The sequence below is a fragment of the Odontesthes bonariensis genome, chromosome 10, assembly GCF_027942865.1.
Source record: "Odontesthes bonariensis isolate fOdoBon6 chromosome 10, fOdoBon6.hap1, whole genome shotgun sequence".
Classification (NCBI taxonomy): Eukaryota; Metazoa; Chordata; class Actinopteri; order Atheriniformes; family Atherinopsidae; genus Odontesthes; species Odontesthes bonariensis.
Window position 1 is genome coordinate 7,090,454 of NC_134515.1, and position 27,983 is coordinate 7,118,436.

General features: G+C 39.5%; 1 protein-coding gene across 4 annotated transcripts in view; it reads left to right on the forward strand.

The window, feature by feature from the left end:
• The window catches only part of hdac7a (histone deacetylase 7a), a 63,622-nt gene extending 36,691 nt beyond the window's left edge, over nucleotides 1-26,931 (forward strand). For 3 of the 4 annotated variants that reach the window (XM_075476101.1, XM_075476099.1, XM_075476102.1), the window contains 24 exons: nucleotides 4,147-4,337; nucleotides 4,445-4,535; nucleotides 5,245-5,365; nucleotides 5,501-5,601; nucleotides 6,413-6,535; nucleotides 6,690-6,799; nucleotides 7,477-7,578; nucleotides 8,222-8,390; nucleotides 10,006-10,214; nucleotides 10,698-10,901; nucleotides 11,929-12,160; nucleotides 13,998-14,131; nucleotides 14,342-14,462; nucleotides 14,551-14,600; nucleotides 15,121-15,228; nucleotides 16,634-16,689; nucleotides 17,650-17,737; nucleotides 17,897-18,016; nucleotides 18,106-18,203; nucleotides 22,472-22,590; nucleotides 22,933-23,066; nucleotides 23,328-23,409; nucleotides 23,578-23,716; nucleotides 23,833-26,931. In XM_075476101.1, the coding sequence (XP_075332216.1) occupies nucleotides 4,191-4,337; nucleotides 4,445-4,535; nucleotides 5,245-5,365; nucleotides 5,501-5,601; nucleotides 6,413-6,535; nucleotides 6,690-6,799; nucleotides 7,477-7,578; nucleotides 8,222-8,390; nucleotides 10,006-10,214; nucleotides 10,698-10,901; nucleotides 11,929-12,160; nucleotides 13,998-14,131; nucleotides 14,342-14,462; nucleotides 14,551-14,600; nucleotides 15,121-15,228; nucleotides 16,634-16,689; nucleotides 17,650-17,737; nucleotides 17,897-18,016; nucleotides 18,106-18,203; nucleotides 22,472-22,590; nucleotides 22,933-23,066; nucleotides 23,328-23,409; nucleotides 23,578-23,716; nucleotides 23,833-23,875 (2,901 nt within the window). In that variant the 5' untranslated portion in view covers nucleotides 4,147-4,190 and the 3' untranslated portion in view covers nucleotides 23,876-26,931. The remainder of the gene's footprint in view (nucleotides 1-4,146; nucleotides 4,338-4,444; nucleotides 4,536-5,244; nucleotides 5,366-5,500; nucleotides 5,602-6,412; nucleotides 6,536-6,689; nucleotides 6,800-7,476; nucleotides 7,579-8,221; nucleotides 8,391-10,005; nucleotides 10,215-10,697; nucleotides 10,902-11,928; nucleotides 12,161-13,997; nucleotides 14,132-14,341; nucleotides 14,463-14,550; nucleotides 14,601-15,120; nucleotides 15,229-16,633; nucleotides 16,690-17,649; nucleotides 17,738-17,896; nucleotides 18,017-18,105; nucleotides 18,204-22,471; nucleotides 22,591-22,932; nucleotides 23,067-23,327; nucleotides 23,410-23,577; nucleotides 23,717-23,832) is intronic. The other variant, XM_075476100.1, reaches the window with a different exon arrangement.
• Nucleotides 26,932-27,983: the final 1,052 nt, after the last annotated feature.

The window sequence follows — 27,983 nt, forward strand, 5'->3', positions numbered from 1 at the left end:
AAACTTACAGGTTTAGCTTTATTTGCTGTTTTTCAAGAGTTTACATGGCTGCTGTATGCAGCCACTGAATCCAACTGAACAACAAATTTTGTTGTCAACTGATTTAGGAAGCTGTTGCCACATTCAAACACACTGAGCAGCTTTTGTCATCAGTGCCTATTGTGAGTTGTAGGCACGAATTTGCTTTAATAAAGGTGACTGTAGGTATTAAATTTGCCGTAAAATTGTCCTGTAAATAAGGCATCATGTCCTGTTTCAACACGCTTCCTTTGATGTTGAACTTTTTTTTTTTTTTTTTTTTTCATTTGCCAATAACCATGAAATGCAAACAAGGATGAACTGGACCAGCAAACAAACCTGCATTTCCTGCAAATCCTGCAGTGCTTGACTTAGGCCAACAGGTGTTTTGCAGCTTTAAAAGGCTCTTGATTGAAATCCAGAAATAGGTTAAGTTCCAGAAGCTGAAAAAAAAAGTTTGAAACCGCCAATGATTCACATTGTATGAAGTACAAGGAATTCCTCCAACAGAACAGAAACCACAGGAACCACTTGAAATCCTCCTCATCTTGATGCTGATAAAGTTTTAAACATTGCATTTGTACTCTTAATAGTTATTTGACTTTCCTGGCAGTTGGCTTTTTGAAGGCAAACATATCCGATTACCTGAACCACTCAAATGGACCTGTTGCATAAATGTATGTGTCTACGGTAAATGGGTTTGCATGCTTTGTATGTTATTCTAGAACATGCCTTCTCAGCTCTGTTTGCTTCGAAAAGCTGTGCTGTATAAATGAAATCAACAAAGAATCTCAACCACAAGGTCAAGATTTGTTATTCTTCTCTGAGTAACAACTCCATGCAGATGTAATGAGCTGAAACATAATATAGTTCTCCAAGAGAACTATTAACATCAGTGCATCATGTTACGTGGAGAGGCCCTGGGGAGGAAGACTGGAGAGGGATTAAATGTGGCTGCTGAAGTTCATGGACTGAACCACCACTCGTGAATACATGGGAACTCGCATTTTTGCACTATTTCTAAATGATCTGCAATCCTAAAAGACATGGATGGAGAGTCAGTGCGCACTAGGTTGGCCAAATGATTGGAGATGTTAGTCCTCAGCTAAAGTTCACGCACTGTGAAAGTATGATTAAAAACTAAACTTAGGATAAATAGTGGTTTCTTAATTTGTCAATTTTAAAGGCAAAGAGAAATATTAATGACGGTATGGAAACTCTCAATTTATGCCTCCTCTTGTCTGTGTCAGTAACTGATCTCCTCACCCCTGTTTTCACCTTCCCATACTGTGTAACTGAAAATATACACATTCTAGAGATTTGAGTCATCAGATATCAACAGGGAAACGTGTCGAGTAAAATGTTCACCGGGTGCACAAATAGAAAATGAGCGCGTTGGAAGTCAGTGAAAGATGCTTTCAATTGTTCACTGAGGTTCATGCTGCCACGATTTCATGTATGTAAAATGTCTTTTTAAACATTTTGAGCAAATCATGTACATCTATATATTTTCACTTTGACAATAACTAGAAACTAGAGTTGACATCACTGGGTTCATTTGCAAGTGTTCAAATGTGTGTGTGTGTGAGTGTGTGGTTTTCCCCTCAGAAACAAAAGACCCTGTGTAGGTAAATGTTGGACCAGTGTGTGTGTATAGCTATTAATAACCCATGGGAGGCAGGGAAAGCATGAGACACTGGTGTTCCCGGCTGTGTGTATGTGTGTGTCTTTATACTGTAGCAGTCTTTGTTTCCTTGTATAAGTGTGTTCTCTCCTTGTTTTCCTCAGAATAATAACCTTATTATTCTTTGCTGTCATTATGGAGAATACATGAGCACAGCAGTGTGCTGGCTTATGTGAATGCGTGTCTTTGCCAAGTGATTTCTGTTATTCTAGCCATGGTCGGCATCCAAACTGACTCTTCGTATTTGCACATCCTAATATGGAGGAGCGATCCTGACACTGCGCGCACACACTTCGCGTCACATTAACCCAAAAAGAGATATTGAAACAACCTTAATAACATATCAGTCTCTTCGGCTTCATTTTTATTGAATTTCCTTTCTCCCAGGGCTGCTGTTGGCATTAAGTGAAACCTCTCCGTGAGTCACATTTACTCCTCACTGTGCAGCATGACATCTGAACACCTGGCAAAGCAGCACACAGATGTTGTTGGATAAAGTTATTTCAAGGCTAGCTGTTTATGTGTTTGTGGGTTTCAGCATCAGGCAGGTTTATGCGGTAGGTTTCTGTTTAAGCCTGTTTTGTGTGTGCAGCTATGTATGAGTGTAGCTTGTGAGAATGTGTTCAAATATATATATATATATATCTGTGTGTCAGTGTTTGGGTTTTATGAGGGTTTGCCTGCATGCATATTTATTCATATATTATTTATATATATATATATATATATATAAGCAGCGCATACAGAATAGCGTATACACTCTATACTCTACAGTTGAGTGTTGCTTGCTACATAACCACATGTGCATTCATGTTAGTGTATGATGCATATGAAGCTCTTACGTGCTTACAGCTGTGCAAGTGTGAGTCACCGTACATTTTTTTGTGCATAGGCAAGAACATCTGTGTGTTTGCGTGTGTGTGTGTGTGTGTGTGTGTGTGTGTGTGTGTCATGGGCAGAAACCACCATTAGCCTTTTCCCAAGCTATTCCCTTCCTGGATCCTGTATTTAGTGCTGGGTGAGGCAATCTTTCCCACTGACTCACCAATGCAATGCAAATAGCCCCAACAGCATGCAAAGAGCATGAAAATGTGTGTCTCTGTTTTTAGATGGACAGACCAGCGAGAGATGGGCTTATTTTATTGTTTTTGTTTCTGCCTTGATTGTGCACATGAAACTAAGTTATTTCTATATTTATAGGAAGAGAATGTCCATTTATTTTTTAAGGGGGGTTTTGTGAAGCACTTGCGAGCAATGAGTGCCTCACTTGCAGTAGACGGCAATAAGGGCACTCTCAGTTTGGACAACTAGGGAGGAATAATGGCAGGGGAGCTAAGCTAACAGCTGCTCAGAGAGCCACAGAAGAGCTCATTTTCTCTATATAAAACAACTCAAACCTAAAAAAAAATGTCATAGGTGTTCGAGCAAATACTTTATATTGTGTTGGGACTTTAACACCATGTCACCTTGGCATCAGTTATTTATTTTTTCACTTTTTTCTTGTGGTACTCTTGGGAGCTTTAAGCCTTAGCTTGCTTTTCTAAACTGGGAGCACTCTGACCACTGTGTATGGTTTCTGTTTTTATCCAAGTAAAAAAAACTCCTTTACTTAATGGTCTGGTGTGCTAAGGCCCAATGCACAATCTTTTTTTATGTCTATCTATGGTAGCATGTTCATAGCTATGATTTTTATTTTCTTTTTCAAGAAATATGTTAAACATTTTATGGCAAAATGTAGTAAATGGGAAAACCCATTGTCTGTAGTCTGGGGCAACAGCCAATATTTCTGTGGTATTTTTTATGGCGATACATGAAAATGGGAAAGGGATCTCAGGCTAAAAGTGTTTTCTTTGCTGATTACTGGTTCAATGAAGATAATTTTAAAAGCCAACAAAAGACTAAATCATTTTTAGCCTGTAGCAGTCATGTGAGAAGCAAATATGTTCTTTCTCTTTTACTCTTCATGCAATGTTTACCTGCACACAACAAAGCCCTCTCAAACCTGATTGGACCTGTATTATTTTGATAAGAGGTAAAACAAACCACAAAGCTTCTATTGCTATAAATCTTGGTCATTGCTCACAGATATCTGTTTATAGAGATTGCGAGTAAACGTCTCCTGTCAAATTTTTGTTTAAACTCTCCAAATAATACGTACCTACAACATGTATATTATATTATACACTTCATTCTAAGTGGTGAATTGTCTTCCTATCTGTTAAGAGTTCATTTCCAAAATGGTACTTTTTTTTTGGCTGTAAAGTATGATAAAATCATGATTTCTTTACATTTCTAACACATTGTCCCATAACATCTTTTTATTTTATTTTTCCGCTCGCATTCTGTACGGAGAGAGCATTGGTTCAATCAGATGTTCTTAGGGGGAGATGAAGAAAACTAACACCCTCCTTTCCCTTTGCTTTGTCGTGCTTCTCTTGTCCCAGATTCTTCAGTGGCAGTGCCGGCGTCCTGCTTTGCTTGGTTTCCCATGGACCTCAGGGTGGGAGAGCGGGGAATGCGCCCTGGTTCCGACACGGCGCTCCTCACCCCGCTGCACCCACCTTTACTCCTCACACCCTTCTCGCCACAACCTCGCACCTCCTTTTCCCAGCAGCAACTGCATCAGCAAATCCGGGTAAAGAAAACGATCTTAAAAACTTGAAAACGTTTGCAAAAGAATAAATGCGGTGTTGATTAGCTCTCTATATGTTGCTGTAATATGTGTGTGTTTGATGGCGACAGTTTAATATGGAGCAGAGGAGGCGAGAGCAGGAGCACCACGAGAAACAACAAGAGTTGCAGCAACTAAAACACAAAGACAAAAGTCAACAGAGTAAGTACATTTGCATGCATACACTCACTAAACTTCAACTGCACTAACTTGTTACTACACGTTTCAGAAACCATTTGAAGTAGCATTTCTTTCACTGAGCTTTATATGACACCTCTAAAAATAATTATGACCCAGAGAGTTATTTGTGGCTGGAGAGGAAAGTCCCTGTAATAAATGTGTAGCTTTGAACAGTGATCGACTGCGTCACTTCACTTTACTTTCTAAGTTGTTTGCTTTAAAATGAGTGCTAAATATAACCCGACAAGTGGAGCTACAACACTGGAGTTAAATATAGATTTGGGTTTGGGCACATAAAGTCACTTGGTCAATATTGACACGATCAGTCCTAGCACCTGCTGTCACCTCCATTTGCACACATCAGCACACACGTACATAGGAATATCAGCAAGCATGCTCTCAAACAACATGTGACTTTACAATGCTGCAGACGACAAATGCATCCACTCTCTCTCTCATGCCTGGATGTTGTATGTGTCTGAGTTTTTGCCAAAGCTGTTTGCAGAATTGTTTCTGTTCTTTAGTTCACATTTTGTGCTCGTCACAAATTATGTTCTGCACAGATATGCGAACCAGCACTGGTTGGGTACACTGTGTCTCAGGACGGCCTTTTCCTTGCTGCTCCGTTTATACTGTAGTTGTTGACGATTTCCTTCCATGTTTTTGATTAGCTGTTGTAATTTATTGACAGGTGCTGTAGCGAGTTCCCTGGTGAAACAGAAACTCCAGGAGGTGATTCTTAAGAAACAGAAACAGGCGGCGCTGGAAAGAACGAACTCTAACTCTCTTACTGCACATCCTGTACCATACAGGTGACACAACACACACTGATACAAACAACAAAAGGAATATATCAAAATGCTAAATAAGTCTCAGTAACGTATTAATCATAGTACATGTCACGTCAACCTAATGGTTGTGTATATTTGTGTGTTTTGTTTTCCCAGAAAGCTGGGCCCAGACCCCAGTGTGTCCTCCCGGCCTCTGGTCTCATCTCCATCACAGCCTCCATCTGAGGGCTCAGAGGGGACACCACTTCGCAGAGCAGGTAAAACATCAGTTTCACTCGTTGACTTTACACTGAAGCAGGGCTCAAGCTCTATGATTTATATGCTCCTCAAAAATATGATGAATGGGTGACCTGAAAATAAGTTGTGACTTATGTGTTGATTTTTCTTTCAATGACTCTGAAGTGTTTAGTTATAAATTATATCCGTCACATTAAAATCAGAAGGAAAGGTCGTTTTATTGTTGGATACTTCTGATCATATTTTGATGAAACAGCCCTTTAATGATTGAAATCAAGTGAGTGCTCCCAATGACTGGGGGCCTAAAGACAAAAAAGCACCAGTCTTTAATTGGTCCTTTCTGAATTACAGCATTAACATGGCAGTGAAATGTGTTCTGAAAGGACAAGGTCTGTTGTGTTTGGATTAAAAAAAAAAAATCTCATTTAAAGGCAGTGAAAACGCAATGATTCTTATTACCATTCATTTATACACTAATGAAAACATAGTTGTGAATATCATATTGCATTCTGTCAAAAGATTTCCCTTCCTGCTACACAGTGAAATGTAAAATTGATTAAACTTGATAAACTTTTTGTTGTAGATTTAATGATTAGTCTTTCATTCTCTTGAAATCTGTGTATTTTCCTTCCCAAATTCCAACTCACAGGGTATTTACATTGGTTTATTATGAGTACCACTTGTGTTTTCTTTATTACGACGAGTGGAAATGTCTGCTGCGAACACTTGAAACTAGTTTCATGTTTGCAGCATTACAGCCAGCGGTAGCAGTGGGTAAAGGCTTTGCAGATGATCAGAATAAGTAACCTAAAAGTTTCTTTAATTTGTCAGCTTCTGAGCCAAACCTGAAGGTGAAGCACAAGCTGAAGAAACACCTGAACACCCGCAAAAGTCCGCTCACCCGCAAAGAGAGTGCCCCACCCACCATCAGACACAGAGTTCCAGAAACACTGGGTAATCTCACACCACAGAAACATAGTAATGGATGACAGTAATGCATTGTTGTTGCTTTAATCAGTGAGTGTTTAAGGATCTGCTGATCTTATAACTTACAGTTTAACTTCCACACGATCATATCCCAAACTCACTCAAGTATGTGTTTCACCAGACTCTTCCCCCAGCAGCAGCAGCACTCCAGTGTCTGGATGTAGTTCTCCTAATGATAGCCTGCCAACTGACAATGGACTGCTGCCATCTGCAGGCGGCCTTTCGCATGAGGTTAGCAACGAAACGCAGACACGCACAAATGCATTGTGTTGAGTTCTTTCCAAAATATTCATAAATAAGATAATCTGAAACAGCTGCTATAACAATCCAACATCACAATTTACAGAGGGCAGGTAATGCAAATAATGTTTACACCACTGTCACTAAGAAATGATTATAGATTAAGTACATAAGATAAGGTGAGATAAACCTTAACATACATAACGTAAAGAGAACTGTGGGAGGCTAAACACAGCACTTCCCCTTTTTGGCTTTTGAGAGACAGCCTTTTGTCTTAAAGATGGAAAAAGGAAGAGCTGCTTCAAAAACATTGACTTTGTCGAGGCGCTGGGTAATGACATGTTTAAAGCAATGACACAAGAGCATGGCAGCTCTGTTTGTCAGCTGTTTATGCATAATTCATTTAATCACAGAAAGTCAGAGCAGCCCAACCTCGGTCACACCTGCTGTGGATGTCTGACTCATCATTCTACAGACCGAAGTGTGAGCCTGGAATTAAACACAGAACTTATTTTTCATTAGACTTAGAATTTGTAAAACACTGTAACTGGTCAGAAGTTGTTTTGAGAGTGCAAAAAAACATCAACACTAGCTACAGCGATGGGGAAAAACCCACATTTCGTCACATTTTAATTTAATTCAACAGTAATAATGTTTGGCATTTCCAGGCCCAGAAGCTGCTGCTCAGAGATGGCACTCTGGCTAACTTCACCATCCAGAGCTCCTCCACTCTGCCCACCATCACACTGGGACTGCCAGCCAACTCAAGGGTAAACACTCAATTGCATCTTAATGACTCTTTTATTTTGAATAAAGAGGGTATTTTCTGCCATCATTTTAACGATCAAGTGGCATGATGTGCTTCATTTGAAATACAGTGAAGCATTTTTTGGGATATAGAGGAATATAATACATTTGAACCGATATTCATGTTCAAGGCAAGTTTATTTGTTGAGCACAATTCGTACACAAGGCAATTCAAAGGGTTTTAGATGTTTTTGTAGTTGCAGAGTCTGTAAAGCACAGTTTATAAAGAGTAAAAGTGATCTTTAAAAGCTCACACCACCGTGACTTTAAAATCGTAGTGAAAAAGATTTATGAATAATAAATCTAACAGCGTTGACATCCTGTTTTTAAGAAGGAAGTGCATAAATTAAAGGAAGCGTGGTGCTCTAAAAATGCTGTTTCATGGTGACCAAGATGCTTTTGGGTTTTTGGATATCTCTATGATGAAATTTTAGTGGTGTGAAAGTGTTTTTTCACTGTCATGTCATCTTGACCCTTTTTTTAACACACGTCTGCATACTGTACCTTAATGTCTTGTTGGTTTGTAATTAAGTTTGTGATAAAAGCCGAATTTTGTATTTTTTTTTTTTTTTTTGTATTTACAATATTGTTGATCTGTGTGTGCAGGCTGAAGGAAAGCTGTCCTCCCTGAAAATCGGCCGGGTTCCTTTGGTTACTCCAGGGGGCTCGCCAGTCTTCCTCCCCCTCAGAGAAGATCAAGCTGGCCAATTGAACCCTCACTTGCCTGTTATCATCCTGGAACCATCTGGACTGGTACACACTCCGCTTCTTACTGGTGAGATACACACACATTGACACAAATACTGCACTTACATGTACACATTTAGTGTTTGTGCACTCATAAAAATTGTCAACAGTCTTACAGTTAGAATTAAGAAATTAACTATTTCAATCTTAGACTGCAACAGTATAATTGCTTGTAGCTCATTTGACGTTGACATGGTTACACCCCTTCACGTCAGTCAACCCATCCTTTCATGTCAAACATTCCTCTCTGAAATACTAGCATAAGGCTTTGGTGCAGGTTTTATGTTTGTTCTGAAAGGATTATCGGATGGAGTCGTTCTGTTCCAAATGCGTTGGTAAGTCTGCTGGGTCGCACTGGATTCATTTCGATCAGGATCCTTTCTTCAATCATTTGCTCTGTTGGAGCATATCCACCACTGACTCCACCACAGTCACCTGTACAGTGAGCATCCTCTATATTTTGTAAATAACAGCCTGGGGATGATTTGGAAAGTGATCATAGATGCTTTGAATGAAAACTTTTTTTGCTACCAGTCAAACATTTTCCTTGTTTGACTGGTAGCGTGGTACAGAGTGTAAAAGTGTTCATGCAGCCTATTGTATTGCTCCGTGGTAAAATCCAAACTAGATTTGAATTAACTTTCTTCTCCCTCTTTTTTTTTTTTTTTTTTTTATTGACTGGATTGAATTGAACTGACTAGATTGTGTGTAAAGCCTTAGAAGGAATTCAGGGAACTGGACAGGACATTGGTCCTTACACTCAAACTATGTTCAAATACTACACCAAGTTGAACTGAACTGTGTTCTTGTTTGTTGTGCTTTGTTCAATGTAAAGTTGCTGCTGTGGCCTTGACAATTTAAAGATTCTGTTTCTGGGTGGTTTATAATATGAAGTAAATATTTTTGCCATGACTTTTGTCAGACTTTACTGTGAGTGGCACCCCTCCAGTTGGAATTAAACCGCTGCAACATTCTTTGAAAATTTTGTGCACAACAAAGGTCAATCCTCTATGCAAAATGTTTCATAGATTTTATAAATCGAGTCGACGCGCGCACATTTGTCAACCTTTGAAGCAGTGGCAGGGTTTTTGTGAATGCTAGAGCACCACCCAGTGGTTATCTTTACTACAGACTTTTTCGTTTCAGTCTGCACCCTTTAAATTAGGATTTCTTTTGTCCATGTTTTTCTTTTAGCATTGTTACTATTTTGACAAAACAAATATCTCCATTTATCAGACATTATAAAGTCATTTCACATGATATTAGCTGTAGGAACAGTCTTCCAGAAGATGTGAGACAGGCCTCAACTCTGACAATGTTTAAATCCAGGCTGAAAACAGTTCTATTTAGCTGTGCATATGACACCTGAAAGTATTTTATCTGCACTCTTCACTTTTAAATTAATTAATTAATGATTATTTTTAATGTTTTTTTTTTTTATTTATTATTTCTTTTCAATGATTTTATTGCCTTCTTGTAAATTTTATGTAGCTGTAAAGCACTTTGAATTACCTTGTGTACGAATTGTGCTCTATAAATAAAATTGCCTTGCCTTGCCTTGGGTGGCATGTCTGCATTCATGTCATTCCATCTCTGCTCACTTAAATGCATTTCTCTGCTTCTTTATCCACCCTGTCTCTCAGCAGTTCCGGGCCTAGACTCTGTTCCGTTATCGTTTGCGCCGCAGTTAGACCACCTGTCACCAGGAGGTGTTCAGACCCACAAGCCTCTGAGCAGAACACGCTCGGAGCCCCTTCCCCAAAGCCCCCGCGCCCTCCACACACATCTCATCCAACAGCAGCACAACACACAACTACTGGAGAGGCTCAAACAGCAGACACACCTGGGCAAGGTATTAAGAGTTTTAAGAAGGCTTAACAACACTTGTTTATTCCACATTTTCCTTACTTTAGATCAAATCTGCCTGCCAACCTCTTGTATTTATGCATTTTTTAACTGTGAAGTGAACTGTGAACTATTTGCTGATATAAAGATTTATCTTGAGATGATTTTATCAGGCCCAGTTTGTCACAGACATCTCAAGGCATCAATTTTTAAACACTGCTGAGTTGTACCACAGAGATGTCCTTCCCCATGAGCCAGCCTCACCAGCTACCAGTCATGACCCTGAAATCCCCTAACATGCTAAATTTCTTTCATCATGGTAAAGCTAGAGTTGAATATCAGAAAAAGAACTGTTTTTATCCCCAATACCCACATCAACAATGTGCCGGGCCTCCTTGTAAGTTCCTCTGTTTGTGTTTCTGCTAAAGTTTAGAAGAAAAAAAATGTGCAAGTATTCTAAAAGTCTTTCCATAAACTCTTCTGTGTAAAGCTGATGTCTAAGTCCAGCGAGAAGCCCAGACTGCATCAGATCCCCTCTGAGGACATGGACTCTGAGGACGGTGGCTGCGTATCACCCACTGAGTCGACCTATCAAAGCAGAATGAGGGCGGAGTCACTGAGGGAGGCAGAACCAACAGCATCCAAGTCCCATGAGGAGCAATTAAACCTGCAACACGCACTCATACTCAACCAGGTATGGAAATGCCCGACAATTTCCCAAATGACACGCACTTTAAGACGCATACACACAGACGAAGCAGGTGGGAAGGTGTACTACAAGCACGCTGCTGTTCTTCTGCAGTCCTGTAGATGGTGGCCTAACTCTTGCACTGACATGATTCTATTTGTGGTTTCATTGTTTTGTCTTTTGACAAGAAATTTTTAGAATGAAGTAGTATTTCAGCATAATGAACCATCACGGTGTAATTACTATAGGCTTAGCTATTAGGCAAGGCAAGTTTATCTGTACAGCACAATTCAACTACAAGGTGATTCAAAGTGCTTTACAGAGATAACAGTAGAAATAAAAAGCATGATTTAAATTTTAAACAAAGAAAGAAATAAGAACAATAGATGAAATCAGGAGTTAAAATATGATTAAATTTTGAAACTCAAGCTTCAGATTTGGAGCTTTATTCAAACGCAGCTGAAAATAGGTGTGTCTTCAGCCTGGACTTAAACACACTGAGTGTTTCAGCTGATCTGAGGCTTTCTGGGAGTTTGTTCCAGACATGTGGAGCATAGAAGCTGAATGCAGCTTCTCCATGTCTGCTTCTGACTCTGGGAACTGATAGAAAACCGGATCCAGATGACCTGAGGGGTCTGGAAGGTTCATACTGGGTCAGGAGGTCACTGATGTATTTTGGTCCTGGACCATTCAGAGCTTTATAGACCAGCATCAGAACTGTAAAGTCTATCCTCTGATGGACAGGCAAGATTAGTCCTTAGAGGATTAGTTATTCAAACATCAGACAAACCACTTGGTCAGGAGTCAGGCTGTGTTAGAAGGTAAAACATCCAATACTCAACACTAACAGACACCAATTGCTTCCTATGGTACGAGTCGTGAAAGAAAAGAAGTCTGATTTTGTTTAATTTACATTAGGCTGCAGTAAGCTCTGGTTGACAGTGCATTATAATGAGTAACCAATCTCTTTGGATTTTTTTGCATTAAGTTCATCATTGACTTAACGTTGCTCTTTGATTACCACTCTTCATAGTCGTTGCTGTGGGAGCAGCAGAAGCAGCTGCAGCAGCTGCATCGGCAAATGGAGACCCTGGGAGTACCCGTTCTACGTGGTGGCACCAGCGGTGGCGTTGGTTGTGCTTTGGGTGTCCATCGCCCTCTGTCGCGCACACAGTCTTCTCCAGCCTCCACCTCACTCACTCTGCCTGAGAAACCCCTGAGCTTGACTGCACAGGACACCAGCAGCAAACCGCGCTTCACCACCGGTGAGTCGGATATGCTTTTAATGCATTTAAAGTTTTTTGACGATGCTGCACATAAAGGCTGCCTCAGTGGCTGTGGTCTTGAGAACCATGACCATTTAAGTGCAACCTCCCCGTTTTCAGTTCAGCCAAGTAGCGACCCAAGAAGACCCAGAGACATACTGACAAATAAGCAGCAAAGAAGTAACAAATGTTGAACTTTCTAGCATTTACCACTGCATACTGACCAGAGGGGACGATTGTCTCAGATTCAAGGTCAACTGCTGTCCTGTTCATCAACAGACATGAAGAAGCACTTTTTTACGATCACTTTGCATTCTTTTTTTAAACTGTTGAAATAAAGCTAAACATAGAAAAGAACAACACTGTATGATTATACTTTTCAAAAGTTTTCGATCAAAATGAAGGAATACCTATTTATTGGCTTTGTCGTCAGTGTTGAACATCGTCCACACAAACATGGGTACTTTTTTACAAATGCATCTTTTTCGATGCAAGTTGGCCTCACATCCACGTGGAAACAGTTTTTGGACACTAAAACAAATCTTTGGAAAGACTCCGTCAAGGGGGAAGATGTTTAGTTTTTGGCCTGTCACATCTAATCGAGTGGCTCTTTACGTGTTTGCACTTAAATGCAAAGTTACTGCCCAATTATACCACGAAACAGTGGCGTCGGGATTTGCCTGCTGAATAATCCAACACAGAACTCACTCCCAGTGTCGCTGGAGGGGGACAGAAGATGATTGGACCGTCAGTCAATTAAATGGTCATTGCTGCAGAAGGGTGGGGCAGTTTTCTCTGTTTTCTTTACCCACACATCACCCAGACGGCTGTTAAATGATCTGCCTGTGCTGCCAAAAAAAGTTGCATGTACATTGTAAACTTTAGACTGCAAAGGAGAGATCATGCATGAGAGTGTACGCCATTTGGCCTATCATTTTATTACTATTTTGAAGATAGTAAAACAAGTAAGGGCCCTGTGTGTGTATATATACAGTTGCTCGTCATTGTATGGAGTTTGAATAACTGTCTCCCCCCTGATTTTTGCTTTTAGGCTAAGCAGAGCTAATTACCTGTAATTATTATTATTAGTGCTCATAATAAAAGTAGTATCGATCCTCTCATCTAAGTTTCATCAAGAAAATGGATAAATGCATTTCCCAAACACAACTCCTTTAACTTTAACTTTCTGTTAAAGCTTTTCCATATATCCAATATTCAATATCTCTTTTGATTGAATAAAAAATGTTGAATTATCTGTCCCTATCCTTCTGAGGCAGAAGTTATTCTGACAGTTTGGGATTCACTGTAAATTTGAACGCAGCCACTGCTCTTCAGTGCCACTAAAAGCAGCTATGAGTTTAATTATACAACAGTTGTCATTTAACTGATCCCTATTATTTGAGTATTTACTTTGTTTTTAAGCTGGTGTTTAACCATGACTAAATGGATTTAACGAGTGCGGTGAACACTTTCAGCCCTGATACAGTTTAAACGGGAAAGTTATTTAGAAATGAAAAAAACTATAAAAAGTTTGCCACCTTTGTAGCTGTCGTGAACAAAATTACCTTTTGTGACCACAAACAACCTGTAAACACGTCTGAGGGTCTATTTGGACTGGCGGTACTGAATTAACCACATCTTGATGGGTTTCTTCTTTTGGGCTTTAGGGTTGAATAAATTAAGAGAAATGAATGAAGATTCTTTCAGCTGAAACTTGATAGAAGTCTTTTGGCTTCTAGCGTGTATGTCCCAAAAATCACGAGTAACATTTATCAGAATTTTGATTGGAGTTTCTGTGTGTGTGTGTGTGTGTGTGTGTGTGTGTGTGTGTATGCAGGTCTGGTGTATGACTCTCAAATGCTAAAACACCAGTGCACATGTGGAGACAACAGCAGCCACCCCGAACATGCTGGGAGAATACAGAGCATCTGGTCCCGACTACAGGAGAGAGGCCTGAGAGGACAGTGTGAGGTACAATCCACACATACATGCACCCAGAATAGTGTGTTATTAATGTTTCTGAGTAGCTGCAGACACTGATGGAGATGATCCACATGTCTATGACTCTTTATGTAATCTCATATCTCTATCACATACAGTAGGTGTGTATGATATCTTTCAACAGAAGGTTTTATATGTGAGAAAAGTCATTTAGATTGATAATTTTTTTTGTCCCTACAGAGTATTCGTGGTCGCAAAGCCACTCTGGAGGAGCTGCAGTCTGTCCATACAGAGCGCCACGTGTTGCTATATGGCACCAACCCGTTGAACAGGCTCAAACTGGACAACCGCAAGCTGGCTGGTAAATTGTCTCACACCAAGAGATTTCTACATCTTTTTCATATTTTCATTTTTTTTTTTTTAAGATGTTTTTGTTTTTTTTGTTTTAGGAATTCTCTCTCAAAGGATGTTCACGATGTTACCATGTGGGGGTGTAGGGGTAAGAGAAAACATACATCTTTAAATTAACACCGTACAATATGCCATAAGCAATGCGCTGACAAGAGATGACATTGTTTCAAATGGCACAACAAAGACTAGCAAAGGAAAATGGCAAGAAGACTGAGATACAGACAGGATATTAAAGAGGAATAGAAAGAGGGCTCAGCACAGTGCTGACGTTTGCCTGACGGTCTGTGTTGAACCATGACAAGTCAGACTAATGAGAACAACATGGCCATGACCAGGGATGAAAGAAATGCCTTAGATTTCATCGTGCGAGCCAGATGGACATTCAGGGCAAACAAAGCAGAGGAAAAACAGAATTTGTGAGGGAGGGGGGTATTGAAATTCAGTAAAAGTGACACTGTATCATTTCCATGCACAAATAGTCTCTTCGAATGTTTTATTCCAAAGATAACCAAGGCCGATTCAGTATTCAATGCCATATATGGTTCCACATGTATGGATGGGTGTTGAAAGCTTCCTTTTAATTCTGCCATGTTTCCTTTGATTGACAGGTTGATAATGACACCATCTGGAATGAGTCGCACACCTCCACAGCATCACGCATGGCGGCAGGCAGCGTCGTTGAGCTGTCGTTCAGGGTGGCCAAAGGAGAACTTAAGGTGAGAAACTGAACTCAGCAGTCATTTAACATGACCTAGTCAAGCATCAATGAGACGGAACAAGAGCCAGAAGTAATTTTGTGAACACCACAGCAGACAGCTTGTAAATATATTTTTTATGTAATTCTGAGTTTTTTGGGGTTTTTTTTTTAGTCATCTGCCCTATTTACAGTAAAGTTGGATGTTATCATCAGCTTCAAGGCACTGGAGTCATTTACGGAATTCATTCTTGGTATACTTGTTTTGCTGCACAAGAGAATGTGTCGGAAATAAGAATGAAAAAAGTGGAGGTTGGAATATAGTTGCCTTATTGTAGTGCATGACTGTGATGATTTCAGAAAGGCAGAACGAATGCTAGGAGGACACATTATTCTCTACGTGCACATTCAATAAGTAAGTTTAGAACTTAAACATAATTTTTAGGTACTGGATTGTGAGCCAGAAACAAATTTGAGAACTCAAATTTTTTTGCACTCACTCGCTTTTGGCAGCGGTGCATTCTTATAAGTCAACTGCAAGGTTCAGGGAGAACTGTCAGCTTAGAATACAGCAATACTGTGCCTTTTAGAGCTACAAAGCCACTTCAAAGTTTAACAAGGTTTTTAGGTTTTCCCATCTATTCATGACCAAAATGTTCTTCCTTTTTATCCGCTCAATGATTAAAAGCCTGGGACAGACATATCATTCCAAATGGTTGTACATATTCATATGATTAGTTCAAAGAATTTGGTGCCAGCAGGTCCAGTTCAGAATGCATTGCCCTACCCAGAAACCACAGGTAAATAAACATTAAATGAAATGTGGAAAATGGAGAAGGAAAAGCAGGAAGAAATCTTCTTCGTGTTTAGTCCAAAATGGGCAGCGATAGCTTTACAACTGCTATACAGCATTACAGCCGCAGTGCAACCACAAGACGAGCTCCACTCCACAAACTATGCATACTGTAGGCATTTTATACCATGCATACTAATTTACAAGACAACGTGATAGTTATCTTGAAAAGTTACTTTTGTTGCAAGGATCGATCAATGTGATCTTGAATATTCTTTGAAATGAACGTGTCATGACTGATTCACCTCACAGAGACATGGTGCCCTTTTTGAGCCAAGCACCTAAATTATGAAGTTTTTTTTTTTCTTTTTCTGGGTTTAAAAATCAAAGCAAATCACTTTTAAACCATATGAACTGCAGATATTAAGTGTTATTTGATCAAAGAGCAGAAAACTACTCTACAGCTACAGTTATGAAAGCAAACTTTGTGCAAACCAAAAAAAAAAAAACTAGTTTCGTCTAGATACATGACAGGTTTGATTATGGCAGTAAGATGGTTGTTTATTTAAAGTTTGATTAAAGCTCATTTCATTCGGTGAGACACAGAAAAATAATGTCTTTCTCTTCGGCACAGAACGGCTTTGCTGTGGTCAGACCGCCAGGGCATCACGCAGACCCCTCTAATCCAATGTAAGTCTGCATCTGTGTTTGTTTCAGGCTCTTGCTCAGTCCGGCTGCAGTGAGTTTCGCCGCCCAGTCTGCCGATGATGTTCATAAAAAGACCCAATGCGAAAGATGAAAAACGTTTTGTAGTCTTTTTCACCGTTTAATTTGCTTACCTAGAAATTCTAAAATCATTCCACATAATAGTTTTTAATGAAATAAATGCAAAATGTCAGTCGAATACAGTCTAAGTGAAATCATAATGTAAGAGCACAGTGGGCAAAGCATCTAAGGCTACATTCACATTACCAGGCTGAAGTGTCTTAAATCTGACTTTTTCTGTTTGGTGTGACTCGTGTGAATTTTTTTAGGCCAGTGTGTACACTAAAATCCAATTTTAAATTCCAATTTTTTTTAGCCCGATATGTGTTATTTCAATTTATGGTCTCAGATAATATCTGATATGTGGCTAAGTGATATGAGCTTTGACGTCATTAACCTGTACTACAGCCCTGCTATGAATAGGCACTAAAACAGCAAAAGCTAAACATCTAGCTTTCTTGTCCCTCTCAATCTTTTTTTGACATAGCTGAAAAAAAGTTTGCCGTCCTCTTGAGTTAAATGTCGGCCACAAACTTGTTGCAATAACTCCTATTTCACAATAGTTGACGTGTCTCAATTTAATCTCCCAAGTGATGTCACAATTTTGATGTTTGTTGTTGTTGATACAAACGACACACGCAAAAAGGTATTTTATGCGGTTGTATCCATTTGAGTTGAGCAATTTGTGGTAATATGAACGTAGTCTGTCTTCAGAGAAGTTGTAGTTTATCATTGCAGATCAGTTGTTTGAGCTTCTTTACACCAGATTGGACTTTACTTAAGTCAATCTAATATTTGTTTATAAAACTTTGTTTCAATCAAAACTTTTTTTCATGCCTCTGATTTTTTTAAATTTAAAATGAGTGTCTTTCTCTTTGCCAACAGGGGTTTCTGTTACTTTAATTCTGTGGCGATAGCTGCCAAGCAGCTCCAGCACAGGCTCAACGTCAGCAAGATCCTGATTGTTGACTGGGTAAGACGTTTTATCAACTGTGGCCTCCTGCAATTACTGTTGTTTATACTGAAAGGGAGCTGTTATCCTTGTAAAATCTTCCGAGGGATGTTTAATATTAACTTTATCTCCAGGCTAATTATTATCTTTGTATATATCTTCCCTCATCCCAACTATTAGGACGTTCACCATGGTAATGGCACCCAAGAAGTGTTTTACAATGACCCCAGCGTCCTCTACATCTCTCTTCATCGCTATGATGACGGAAACTTCTTCCCTGGCAGTGGGTCACCAGCTGAGGTGGGTGAAGTCATGGGAACTGTGTAACCCTATGGCGAGCTATAGCACCGCAGATATTTTGTCGGTTCTAATTATTTTGTTGGATTCAGGTTGGCTCTGGAGCTGGAAAGGGCTTCAATGTGAATGTGGCATTCACAGGAGGACTGGACCCACCCATGGGAGATGCTGAATACCTCGCTGCATTCAGGTAGCTCTAACCTCTGCCCTGTTTCAACAAAACAAACTTAAAAGATAAGACAAACACAGAGAGGAGGAATTCGATTGTAATGATAAAGGTTCAGTTGGGTTGAAATAGGATTTCCACAGAGGATTTGCCAAAAGATTCACACAATCTTCTACTGAATGCAGTTTCTCTTTGTGCTGCACCCTTAAAAGAAGTATCTGTATCCAATACTCTGCATTACAAATGCATTCCCCGCTCATTTCCCAAGAACTTTCTTTAATTTAACTTGTGTAAGTTGGGCCTCACTGTTTTTCCACTAGATACTTTCTCCATACTGTTGGTTCTCAAATTACATAAAAATGAGTGTCTTAGAACATTTCCATGAAGAACAGGGGACAGAAAATAGATCTCTTTTATCTTTTAACGTGTTTTAGAAGTTAGTTCAATATGTATTAAGCAGATTTAAGTTTATGTCCTAGGTGGAAATCTAGTGGATGAGATGCAGACCAAAAATACTTACTAAATGCATTGCCTATAAAATCTCTTACCACCTGTGTAGACGTTTTTATTGATTAGCATATGGATAATCAGCAGAACTGTAATTGGACTATTTCTCCCATTTCCTTGACAATAAGCCACAACAAACGCACTTAAGTTGATCAGAGGCTCGGCTCCATGTCGCCTCTGACGTACTTCTTGCGTAATTAATAATCCTTGTCATTTGGAGAGCATGTGTCTGGCTCTCCCTGTTTCAAATAACTTCAGATGTTTTACAGTAAACGCTCTCCAGGTCTTGTGTTTGACAGATTGCGGACTGTTACTTCCTGCTGGTGGGTTGGATAATTGTCATTGGTGGGTGTTTAGCACCAATAAAGTTTCAGTCGTGTGGGCTTGTTGGTCGTCTGGTGCATCAGACCCCATGGCAACCGCATGGTTACTGGAAAAGAGGCACGGTGGATTGCACTCAGACATAAGAGAGAGAACTGAGCACGCATGGATTTGCTTACATGAACTACAAACAAACATACAAGTTTAAACATTCAAACTCCTCTAATGGATGAGTCATGATTATGAAACGGATGAAAGTACAAAAAAGCTGCACCTTCTGTAAAGTTCTGTGTGAGCAGATAGTTCTTGTCATTAAATGATCAAAGATTAATTCACAAATTGTTTTTTAAAAAACATCGCCTGCATGTAGGTCGCAGGTCTGGTTGCAGCCCTTATTTAACCACGGGCATCACTTGTTGAATTAGGTCCAAGCAGTTTAATCCATGCAACGTCATTTATATACATCACGAAAACATCTGTAAATATATAAGATGCACAACTGAAATCTGTATTTCAAGCCAAAATCCCAGAAAACAGCAACCAGGATTTTGGTGTTGATTTTCGTTTGGAAATTAGTTAATTTGCTAAGGTCTAAAAACATTATTTTTCTACTTTCCAAATCCAAAAATATAGTTGGAACACCAACGTGTCAAAAACACTTTTTCAGTTGAGTCAGTAGATAGATGGTAGATATTATGAGGGTATTTTTTAAAACCTTTTCACTTGTTCTTCAAATTTGATGAAGACAAAGTCCTAATTTTCAGAGCATTGAATGTTTGATATAAAATCTTAATAACATTGGACTGCGCAGGCTATATGATGCCTATAAGATGCTTCTGGGACATAAGAAAGGGAATTTATGGATTAGATGTCCTTTTTAAACACAAAATAGCTCAATGGGGTCTATTTCTTGTTGTTTTTTTGGCACCCAGTGCCAATTGTTTTTGACATGGCAGATCACCTTCATGATAGTGATGTATTTGGTTTTACTAATGCATAAAACTGCCCACAAGTCCTATGAATGCAGACTATGGCAAATGGAGGAATGAGTCTGAAAAAAGCATCTTAACTCAGTCTTGAAATGCAAACCAGTTCAGATCCAGTTGGATCTGCTGACAATTAAAAGTTCAAACCTCTAAATCAGACCAAAAGTTGTGAAAGCTGTGAAGTAATGCTTGCTTCACTGTTGTTTTCAAAGTGAAAGACCTCCATGAAGTTTGGATTTTTTTTTTTTTTTTCCAGATTATCTTTTTGTTTGTACTCAAAGAGGGAAGTTTGTTCCTTCCACAGCTTTAGAATGAAATACATTAAAAGTAATGCAGCAGATTTGTTTAATGCCGTTCACAGTATTCAGGGAAGTCTGAAAGGTAACCTGTCCTTTTCGTTCAATGGTTACAACAAAACTGATTCTGACAATAATATTTGATCAAATAATGCAAATCATGTGGTCTTGAACTCAGATCTGGACTCAATAGAGGCTCTAAAAGTTTCTCTCCAGGGCTCCCTGCAGAAAAAAGCAGAGCTCATCAAAACTTTTCATGTAATTATGCACTCTGGAAAAAAGAAAATATACTGATTTTTAGCATGATTATGTTATATTTGAAAACTATAGAAACTGAAGCTCTAATACACAGTGAGTTGGACCAATCAGTATCCTTGAATGGAAGCTACAAGTGGGCTTTCTGTCTGCCAACAGTTATTGCTTATTTTGTCACGATCAGCCAGTCAATCTACATAATCTCTTTCTCGGCCCTAATGAGGAGGCTCTTTGCATTACCAGCTCTAAAAAAAAAAAGCATTTTTTTTACTGGAGTCAAAATCTAAGAGCCCCCCCCACCTCTCATGCCCACTACTTAAATGGCTGTGCACCCGCTTTGCAATTAATAAAGTATTCAAACGTTCAGTGGTCTGTGTGAAAAAAAATTCTACAGCCTCTATAATGGAATGCATTTTATGGGTAAAAGTTTGTGTGCGCTTAATTGTCGGAGAGGGTGCTTTGTTGCATTTTCACCTTATCCTTCACTCTCACCCTCCTTATTTTCCATCGCCCCAACCCTCACCACCAACCAACACACACACACACTCTCCCTCTTCCTGTCCTCCCTTGATTGATCTTTAATAAGCGTCCCCTTCTCTCCTTCACCCTCCATCTTTCCATTAGTCTGTTGTAACTCTCTCTGGGGGGACTATGGCAGCTTTAATGGTTCTGCCGGGAGGTGGGGTCGGGTTTTGTGGTTGGACGTTGTTTGCGTGTGTGTATGTGGAGGTAAGTGAGGAGTTGGCGCATGTTCTTGATTCATGTCCACATCAGTTTGATTAAGATTAGTGCTGCTTTATGGATTATGTGGTAAATCAAAACAACGTGATGACACAACAAGATAACTTCGACTTCCCTTGTTTGCATTTTGTAGGCGTATAATGTATATTTACATTTCTATGCTAACGCTGGAATGTATGCACGTATTTCATCCCTCTGTGTCCTCATTTTTGTCTATGAGCTCATGTCGTCCACTTGCATGTGATCATGATAGCCGTTATGTGCATGTGTGCTTAAATGTGTGTGTGCAAAGAAGTGGAGAGAGGAAGGTCTCCAAAGTCCCCAGGCAGAATAATGAAGGTAAATGGATCCCATATGGACTGCTTTTCCTCTTTTCTCTGTGTTCAGTGACGTGAGGAGAGTGACAAGCCTCTAATGGGAAACAGACTTGCAGGCTGTAGCTTTGTACTTCGCCGGCAGCATCGAGCTGCATAGTCAAACCTCCCTCCACCTCTGCACCGCACAGCTTTCCTCCTAACAACAATAGCATTAAGAAAATATGCATCTGATTCATGTCCACAAACAAAACTGTGCACAAGAGCTGACATCAGTATGTCTTTGTTGAGCAGATTTGTCTAAATTGAGGCTTTTCAGCCTCTCCTGCAGAGGAACAATAGTCCTTTGTCAGCTCTGTTTGAGCTGCTGAGGCTGGGATCTGCCAAAGCTTGGTTTCACTTGTCAAGTTAGGGACTTCTTAGATTGGATCATGAATATTTGTTGTGTTCACGAGACTACTCAGTTTGGAGATGCCCGGCTTGATTTGAAAACGGCTATATTTCACTGAAAATGTGGAACAGTCTTCATGAGCAAACAGAATAAGTGAATCCATGTTTGAGTCTGTCTGTCAGGGAATTATAAACCCCTGAATCAACTTAAATGTGGGCTACTGCTGGTTATTAAAGTGCAATATCAGTGTACATCTTGTCAAGCTTGTCATCTTTTTTTTTTTTTACATTGTTTCTCTCAGTATCACAGTGAAATCTGTGGTTATGTGAATACGGCTTTTCTCCAGTCCCTTCACATTGTCTTAAGACTTAAATGCTCTTTAAATAATACAACTGACCCTTCGGGGGAAAATAAATAACACATTTTGTCATGTTTTTAAAAAAAAACTCTGGTAAAAAGGTAAATGTCTGTGTCCCTGCAGGTCTGTGGTATTGCCCATCGCCCAGGAGTTCTCTCCTGATGTCGTTCTGGTGTCGGCCGGGTTCGATGCTGCTGAAGGAAACCCCGCTCCTCTGGGAGGCTACAAGGTCTCCGCTAAATGTAAGCACAGTTCTCCATCACCAACTGCAAGACCACAAGTTGGGTTTTTTTCTACGCAAGAGATGCTATTAAGAGCTTAACTATGTGGACCACTGGATATATTTTAAGACCATTACAGCTGCTGTCAAGCCTGGACCAAAGAGCAGGACTGTGTCTCCTACTTTGCCTCGTTTTATCCCTTCTAGGACATTAATTATCAAGATTAGTAGCAGGTTTGTTGCAGTGGGAAGATTGAAATGCATTTTTACAGAGTACAGCAAAACGTGTTGGCAGTAAGTGGTGTGATGACTGTAGCTCACCTCACTTCATGTTAACATCTGTGTGTGTGTCTGTGTGCCACAGGTTTTGGTTTCCTGACCCGCCAGCTGATGTCTCTTGCAGGAGGCCGTTTGGTTTTGGCCCTTGAGGGAGGTCATGACCTCACAGCTATCTGCGATGCATCTGAGGCCTGTGTCAGTTCACTCCTTGGAATACAGGTAATGTATATTGGGTAATAAAGATTATTTTTTGATTATTTTTTTAGATCTTTTCTCAAGGGTTATCTCTATAAACCGCATCAGTGCTGGAATTCTTTGAGGTTCTCAAAGGTCCTGCTGAATGAGCGGGCGAAAAAAAGCAAGGGCTTTTTACCCCAATTTTACCTTTTGCTATTGATAGTGATGGATTAGAATTTGAATCATAGACATACTTATGGAAACTATGTTAAAAGGATATTTTCTTTCTTCTTGGCTGTTTAGGATCCAATGCCAGAGGATATCCTGCTCCAAAAGCCCAACGCCAACGCAGTCCGCTCCCTCCAGACTGTCATACAGATACAAAGTGAGCAGCAGTAAAACTTCAACTTGAATTTGACCTACTGTGTTCCCTTTTTTTCTCCCTTTTCTTTGCTCTTGATATTATTACGTGACCTCTGAATATGACAACAAACCCAGAACAAGGTAGGTAAGTCTGGCGTTTGCTTTCTAACGTGTGTGTGTGTGTTTTTAGGTCAGTACTGGCAGAATGTAAAGGCATACACTGGAGCAGTGGGACTGTCGTACCTGGCTGCTCAGAGTAATGACTGTGAGGAGACGGATGCTGTCAATGCTTTGGCCTCACTCTCTGTGGGAGTCATGCCCAACAAGAGGTACAGATCACATGTTCATTAACCCACACAAACGGTCAAGTACAATCGGATAGTCATTACCTCACACTTTCAAGCTTCAAAATGACACCTACCGTGTTTTTCTCACTTTCCTTTAGCCTCCCTGATGAGCCGATGGAGCATGACAGTGACTCCATGTAGGAGAATTCAACCAATCACCTCACAGAACTCACTTTTCAGGGAGCATGCCCCACCTGTAGCCTTGGATCTCCTGCGTTGTCACATCACCATGAGGTTTTTGCGATGCCACTGAGCCCCACCTTTTAGCCTTCTTCACACACGTACACCAGCCGACACACAATGCTGACCCTGCAGTTATGAGCACCTCAATGTTGGTAACCACTCGGCTGAGGCCAGCAGCACTACCTGCAGCTGAGAAACCTTCAGAAACCTCACCAAAGAGCAATACAAGTTTGTTTTGATAGACTTTTCATCCTTCATGACTGACATCGGACTGTGTGTGTGTGTATGTGTGTGCGCGTGGAGCGCATGTGTTCAGGGGTTTGGTGCCACAGCAACCCATGAGCACAAACCTTAAAAGAACATACAGAATTCAGATGTGTAGTTCATCTCTGATTCACCTTGAAGCACTGTGTACCAGCAGCTGAACTGTTGCCTTAACTTTGCCTTATCTTAAGACCAACATCAGGTTTCAGGGAGAAAAGACTGTGGATTAATAATTCTTCTCCCTCCCACCACATTGCCTCATATATCGGAGTTGAAGCAAACGCTGACCAAACAAGATGCAAAGCGACGGAGAATGAACTTACTGTGACACCAGGTGAAAGCATATACACATATGCTTGATGGATAAGATGCAATAATATCACCAAGAAAGAGTAACCACGTCATAAAGGAAGAATGAGAAAAGATTGAGATCGTTTTGTTTTGATTATGTCATTACATGCAGTTTAACCACTAGAACACAACAAAGAACTCGAGGAAAAGAGAGAACATGAAGACACAAAATGGACAGCTCTGTTTTTGTATAGAAAAGAAAAGACAATTACCCTTTGTTGTTTTATTGCACTGTTCATTCCATAATGTGAACCAGAAGAAATTCCAAAGCTCTGGGATGAAGACAAATTCCTCTTTGTAGATTATTTAATTTTTTTTTTTTTTAAGATTTGGATGATATGTTTGCTATATTTTCCCAGTTTTCATCTGAGATGTCTTACGAAGTCTCTTCGTCTTTACGTATGGGCCGAAATACTGTAGAGTTGTATTTCCTACTAATTAAATTTGAAAAGTAGGCAAGATTTTTAAGATCAAGATTTTTTTTGTCACTGCTGTTCAGTGTCTTATTTTGTCATTCGTACACATTTAACAACACACACATACACACACGTACAAAGCAATGTTGAACTCTTAATGTACCACTAGTATTGAATACTGTATATTATTGCTTATATTTGAGACTAAAGGAGTGTTCATTCCACCCTGGCACCACTGTGGACCATTGTATTGTTCTTAGCAATACTGTTAATGCACTTAATGGACATCACCCAAAGAAAACTGCCTTAAAACAGCCTGCTCTTTGCAATGGGACTGTATGGAAGTTACACAAGAACAGGTATGGACATTCTGCTTTTAAAAGACAACATTCGAACCTGTGGATTTAGGTGAACATCACATAAGCAGTCTTTTGTATACTGTTTGCTTACAAGTACAATGACCTGGTCTGGTCTGAATGTTTTCATTGTTATCTTAAAATATGAGTGACACTCTGGGGAAACTAATGCATGTTGTCTTGGATAAAACCTGTTGGAGTGTTTTTAATTGTACTTAGTAAAAAGTCTTCTTGTCACACAGTTGGCCCAGACAACATGCTATAGTTTGTCATCTAAGCTGAATCTGGTCATTTAAAGACATTTTTTGTGACCTCCATGCTACAAAGCATGTAAGGGCTCTTCATTCCAATTTTAAAAATGACCGTTTGTCAGTTTGGAGGTGATTGTGTTGCAAAATAGAACTTGTTGTAATCGTTGTTTTGTGTATACTATGTTTGACCAGTTTGGGTTATTGATGAGCAGTGCTTACGTTTTTATATTAGAGCTGCAGGGGACCGAGTCTTATTTACTGGCCAAAAATAAAGTACAAACTTCTGTTACGCTAAGCTTCTAAAACAAAATATAGGCAGTAAACTCTCCTGAAACTTAAACTAAGAAAATTCTTATTTGGCTAGACATTTTTCTTCGTCCTGAAAATTCTAATCTTTAAAATATTCCCTTGAGTTGAGTCCTAACCACAATTTGATTGATTGCACAGCATACTTTTTTACAACTATTCTTGTTGTAAATTTGAAAGAGATATATTTTCATTGGCTAAGAGGAGTATTCTAAGTTTACTATGGTAAGAAAACTGTACAATTTCTTGCTTCGATCAGACCCGTGTCATTGTATACCCAACAGAAGGCTGAGTAGCTTTACCCTAAACAGAAGAACAGTAGAGACTAACATGTAAGATCTCATTGAAGCAGAGGTTCATTGGTCTGTCCAAATAGAATTTTTTGCTGAACTGTGTTCTTTATTGAGGTTAACCAGTATGTCATTTTTGTAGTAGTTTGTTCTTAGCAGGTGGTTCCAGCATTGAAATTATATGCTGTGTATATCTGACCCAGCATGCCCTGCACGTGCATCTAGTGTCTATGAAGTAAACGTTGTGTGTGTGTGTGTGTGTGAGAGAGAGAGAGAGAGAGAGAGTGAGCGTCAGTGATTGCATGTGCACTAGATCATATGCACACTTCTGTCATGTGTTTTGTGCATGTATTTGTAAGTGTTAGTGTCTGTGTGTGTTACTCAGATACTGTAAATGACATTTGTATTATAATCCCAGTGGCTGTTTTTTTGTCCAATGTAGAGGCCAGTACTGCCTCAGCTCTTAATTCTCTTTATTACTTATGTAATTTCTACCTTCTTCTTAAAGAAAGACACTGTAAATAGGAACTCCAAGACCAAAATACACGTCACACGTGTGCCTTGATGCATTCAGTAGCATGTGTATTGGTAACGCTTAATTAACTGGACTCACAGTAACTCTGTATTTCTAAACATGACATTGAAATCTTGGTTTCATTCTATTCTTTGTAACTTGCTCTGATTTTTCTTTCACATTTCCCACCAGGTGTATGTATAGAACGATTGTCTATTTTATACTTTTTGTCTTTTCCTCTTGATTAAAACTTATTTCCACTATGAGCCTGTTTTTTGTCTTGCCCTTTTCTTATGAAAAAAAGCATTGTCATGGAAAAAATGCCATGCTGTCTAATTAGATTAGCTAATGGAAGCTTGTACAAAGTGAAAAGAATCGGTCCAAGTACAGAACCCTGTGGAACTCCATGACTTACTCTGTTTTTGTAAATGAAGAATCTTCTCACACCAAACAGGAATCTGTCAGATAAATATTTAAATCAGGAAAATGCCACATCCCTGTAACATGTTGAAGCCTTTGTAATAGAACTTTGTGATTGATCGTATCAAAGGCCGCACTCAGGTCCAACAGGATGAGCACAAACACAAGTCTGTTATCAGAGGCTAAGAAGAGATCATTTGTAACTTTCACCAGTGCTGTTTTGGGGCTACGATGTGGTCTGAAACCTGACTGAAACAGATTATTTCTGTGCGAATGATCACTAAGTTGAACTGGAACAATTTTCTTAGGAACTTTAGACAAAAAAGGGAAATTGGGTATAGGTCAATAACTACCTAATATTCCTGGATCAAGGGTAGATTTTTTTTAAGTAAAGGTTTAATTATAACAACCTTAAAACTCTGTGGTACATATCCTGTTAACAAAGACAGATTGATCAAATCCAGTATGGAGGTGTTGAACAGTCTGGTTGGGATTGGGTCAAAAATACAAGTTCATAGTTTAGAAGAGACTATTGCTGTTGTTAGCTCAGAGAGATCAACTGGACAAATACAGTTGAAATAAAAATCTGGTTCTCTATCTGGCAACTGTACTTAATAATACATCAGTGACAATAGTGGGAAGTATTTCATGTATCTTCTCTCTTATAGAAACAATTTTATTGGGTAAAGAAGCTCATGAAATCATCCCTACTGAGAGTTAAAGGAATGCATGGCTCAAACGGAGCTCGGACTCTGTCAATTTGGCTACAGTGCTGAAAAGAAACCTGATTGTTCTTGTTCTTTTCTATCATTGCTGAATGAGAAGCAGCTCTAGCTTTACGAAGCACTTTCTCGATCTTAGCTCTTTCCAGACTGATTGAGACTCTTCTAAATTAAAG